The sequence below is a fragment of the Penaeus monodon genome, chromosome 36, assembly GCF_015228065.2.
Source record: "Penaeus monodon isolate SGIC_2016 chromosome 36, NSTDA_Pmon_1, whole genome shotgun sequence".
Lineage (NCBI taxonomy): Eukaryota > Metazoa > Arthropoda > Malacostraca > Decapoda > Penaeidae > Penaeus > Penaeus monodon.
This window is the reverse complement of record NC_051421.1, coordinates 34,391,180-34,396,332: the sequence shown is the minus strand read 5'-3', so window position 1 is coordinate 34,396,332 and position 5,153 is coordinate 34,391,180. Positions and strand designations below refer to the sequence as shown.

Below are 5,153 nucleotides of genomic sequence, written 5' to 3'. Positions count from 1 at the left end.
AGATTTCCTTTAGTTTTCTAGAGGGGGCTAGAGTCAGTTCTCAGCTCTTGGTAGGCAGGACGAAGTCACTTACTAGGAAATGACCTCCTCCACAAGATTCCTGTTAAACTGTTCCTTGTCTCTTCTCAATAGTAAGTGAATCTTGTGCACATGGCAATAATGCAAGTCACGAGCCACACGACAAGCATCTGTGGTTTACAGAATCTCCTGTAAGATGAAATTTTGTTTTGCTCTTAAATGGTTGCCAATTCTTTAGCTGCATCAAGCGTTTCATGCTTGGAGATATCCCAAATCAGTAAAGGGACAGCCAGGCTAACAAATGCTGCAAAACAAGACCAACAGGCAAACTCTTCCTCCCTCAACCTGTCCACATGAAACACCATGGGATGATCATTGGACAGACAGGATTTTGAAGTGAACTTGGAGGGTAGTCACAACCAACCTATGGCCAGTCCCACAGATCTCGGCACTCCAGCAGATCCTAAAGTTCGGGAGGATCTGCCAGCAAGTATTAACAAGGATGTGGTCGATCTCCTTGGCCACACTTCCTGTATGACTGTACCATGTCCAACAATGCGGGGCATTCCTGTATGTCCATGAGAAGTGGGTTAGGGAAATCTTTGTATGTGTGTGCATGTAATATATATATATATATATATATATATTATATTATTATATTTATATATATAATAGTATATATATATTATATATATATTATATATATATATATACTATATATATATATACACTATATAATATATATATATATATATATATATAATATTATATATGTATGTATGTTATGTATGTATACACACACACACACACTAGTGTAATGATAGGCTGATGACTATAATGATACAGAAACAGGGCTTTGCGGGATTTCTGGCTTTGTGCACCCAAAACCCTGAGATAGGGAGATCTTTACGGGGCTACAATCCATCAAGACCTTGCACACACACACATATATGTATATAATATATATGTATACAAAATAGGTTTTTCATATATATTCATTAATACATATATAACAAACATAGACATCTAATACATGCATATATGTATGAATGCGCGCGCACACACACGCGACGCGCGCAGCGCACGCACACACATGCACACACACACACAACACACACACACACACACACACACAACACACACACACACACACACAATCACACACACATCACACAAACACACACACACACACACCACACACACACACACCACACACACACACACACACACACACAACACACACACACACACACACACACACACACACCAGGAATGATACAGAACTACCAGCTGAATGCTTCCAAGGAAGGTGAACGTCAAAGGGCAAAGGGCAGAGAGTCGGCTCCCAATACCTGTGCTGCATATCTGATACATTAACAAAATATAAAATAAAATCCTGTTCATACGGATGAAATGGATTTCTTCTCGCTCTCTATGTTTATCTGTCATATACGCAATATTTATTTCCTATCTATTTGTCAGTGAACGTCTGTTTACAGTATATACGTAGATGAAATTAACATACCAAACCTTCACTGCAAAATCGAAGTGTTGACTCTGTTTATGACAGAAATAATAATTCCTGGTATGAAAGTTACCTAAACGCTTGTTTGTTCACCTGGAGTATTTATGGAAGTGAAACCATCTAGAAAAAAAAACGAAATGAAACGAAACGAAATCGTATATTCGATATTCTTTATGCTGATGATATTCACAAATATTCTCTACATTTATTTATTTTACAGCTAATCCTGATATATTATGCTAATTAAGGAACTCCCCAACATGTAATGAAGCATGCTAACAGGGAATGGGAAGTATTGCGAAGGAAACCGGGACTCTGCATACACATGTCTGTCCTGGGGATTAGACAAGGTGTTGAATAACGAATATTGTTCTTGTTACAAGTATGACTACCACAGTATATGTCCTTTTTTACATATTTTTTCAGTTTTATAATTTATAAGAAAAAAATCTTATAAATTAATTGATTCATTGATGCTCGCCCCCTCCCCCTCCCCCCCCCCAAAAAAAAATATATATATATATATTTTATATATATATATATATATATATATATATATATATATATATATATATATATATATATATATATATGTATGTATGTATAATACAATATATACATATCATATATTCATTTGATAATTGAATCATGCACAAGCAGGGATTTAAAATGTTTTTAAATATAAATGTAAATCAAATGATTCCAAATACTTTAAGCAGTTTTAGTTCCTCCACTCACGCACATGCATACATGATGAGGCATCATGTATTCACAATAACCCTAATACGGTTTTGCGTTCTATTAATGTTTTGAAATTATTATAACACAGCATATTTTCTGTTTATTGAATCTGTTCGGATCTGACGAAAAAAGTTATTAGTTCGGTAAACATATCAAGATAATATATATATCTTAATATCATATCTTTTACTGCACAAGGATTGGGAGTCGACTCTATGCCCTTTGGTATTTATCCATCTTGAAACGATCCGGCTAGTAGTTGCTCAAACTGAAACATGCAAACATGTATTTTCCCACTTAACTTGAATGTAGAAGTGTCCTATGGGAAAATAACGGCAAAAATTATAATCAGGTTTTAGCACAAAATAAAGGGTATTCAAAATAACCGATACGAATGAAGCATACTGTTTCGTAACTCTTCACAAAGTTTTGGCACACACACTCACACACACACACACACACACACACACACACACACACACACACACACACACACACACACACACACACACACACACACACACACGCGCGCGCGCGAGGCTTTTTTGATGTGTCAGCAATCATCTCTAGTGCTTGTCCTTGCCAGAAGTCTCTTCACTTGCCTTAGACCACAGACCTTACCCTCGTGTCTGTTGCGCTGCCGACATTTTCTAGTAAGTCCCAGGTCTTTATCAGTTGGGGAAGCAAGCTATCGTTAGGTTTCCCGTGCTATCGAAGATCACTTTTGCCTACTCAGTGGAAATATAATAATAACAAAGGATATTTCTTTACCCGTCTTTGGAAAGGGCATTCCTATATTCACTTTCCTTCCACCTTTATTTTGTTTCATATCTGTAACTCATATATTTTCGAAAAATGGAAACTAATGTATACTTCTTCAACTAAAAGTAATACAAACAGTAATCGGACGGTGGCACCCCTCCCACTAAATTATCACTGAACAAATGGTCCCACTTTCGGAAGCATATGTTGCGTCCTGAGCTACGGCCCAAAAAGTAAGAAAAAAAAAACAGAAAATGTGTGTACGTTTGTTTTAGTGTAGGGATTTTATTTCTATTCATACAGGTATTAGGAGTACAGAAACAAATATATCCCTGTAAGTAGTATTCATTATATCTTTCATGTCTGTCCCGCAGTCGAAGAAGATGGATTCTCGGAAGATTGACTTTGCCGGCCAAATTGAGACATGGAGACAATGAATTACCAACATATTATATTATATATATATATATATATATATATATATAATATATATATATATATATATATATATATATATATAATGTTGGAAATTCATTGTCTCCATATCTCAATTTGGCCGGCAAAGTCGATCTTCCGAGAATCCATCTATATATACATATATGTATGCATATATATATATATATTATATATATATATATATATATATATATATATATATATATATATATATATATATATATATATCACATGCTCATATCATAGAAAATTAGATAATTAAATACTACTGGTATTACATCCTGCATAACAGAGGATGAAGGAAATAGACAGTGACTAAATTTAGTATCCACATCACTGTCCGATGCAGATTTTAGTATGCATGTCCTTTTAGAGGTGATATTTATTACAAATAATCAAACGTTTTTTTAAGCGACTTAGTAATACAGAGACATATAAAAATACTTTATGACACAAATTTCTATTTTCATACCAAAACTTACGAATATCGACAATGGAAATTTTTAATGAAGGCATAGATGAGATGCTTGACTCACTTGTAACCAAGGTTTGATCCTGCCAGGTAAGTTTATAGAAAGGAGAGAACCGAGTGTCTTCTTGTGTTGCTTGTAGACAAAATAAAAAGTGACCTCGTCGTGCAGCGTTGAAGCAATCTAGAATTAAAATAATAAAATTATATGTACACTAGAAAAGAAAGGATGATATTTATACTGTAGTGATACCTCCGCAGCAGAGCATGACTCCCCATTTCCCCCGATCTCCCTTTCCTGGCTCTGTTGTCGGGGCATAATGGGGCGCCACTGCTCTGAGTACACTACTGCCACACAAGAAATATAAAAGAAAAAGGATATCATAGAATAAAATTGAAAGGTGAAAAGACACATGACGAATGAACCTCTGGTTGATACCGCAGTCAGGTTGCTAGCTAGTTGGCTGTTTCCGTGGTAGTCCACCGAGCAAATGAGCGGTGTCGGACCTGGAGCCTTTGGGTCTTTATTCATGTTTTGTTTTAAATGCTATGGGTTAACGTCATTTTTGTGTTGTCCTTTCGGTCATCCATGTTCTATATTTGTACCTTCCTATAATTCAGTTTTTTAGTACAATAAATATTTTTATGAAGTTGCTGTGTTCGTGCCCATCCCTTTGGCCTCTCTAAATCGACCTATCGAGACCTAAGGATGCTTGCTACAAACCAGCGAATACCGTTCGTGCCCCCTACGCTACCATACCACGGGGTTACGGCTACCCCTTTGCTACTACAGTACAAAAGAACATCTAACTTCATAATAACTTAACACGGATAGACACACACACATACATTTAGATTGTATATACATATTTATATCTATCTATCCATATAACTATATCTATAATATATAACATATATTACATATATCTCTATGTCTACATATATAAACATATGCTATATTACAAATACACACAAACGCATACACACATATGTAATACATATATGCATACATACATACAAACATATATACATATGCATGTGTGTATGTGTATATATACTATATATATATATATATATATATAATATATCTATATTATATATATATATATATGTGTGTGTGTGTGTGTGTGTGTGTGTGTGTGTGTGTGTGTGTGTGTGTGTGTGTGTGTGTGTGCGTGTGTG

The 5,153-nt window shown here is 35.2% G+C and overlaps 1 protein-coding gene across 1 annotated transcript in view; it reads right to left on the bottom strand.

Moving 5' to 3' along the window:
* Nucleotides 1-850: 850 nt before the first annotated feature.
* LOC119595641 overlaps nucleotides 851-5,153 on the bottom strand; it is an 8,859-nt gene continuing 4,556 nt past the window's right edge. The window contains exons 3-5 of the mRNA XM_037944748.1: nucleotides 4,039-4,155; nucleotides 1,306-1,383; nucleotides 851-907 (exon numbers count right to left, since the gene is read on the bottom strand). Coding sequence (XP_037800676.1) covers nucleotides 851-907; nucleotides 1,306-1,383; nucleotides 4,039-4,155 — 252 coding nt within the window. The remainder of the gene's footprint in view (nucleotides 908-1,305; nucleotides 1,384-4,038; nucleotides 4,156-5,153) is intronic.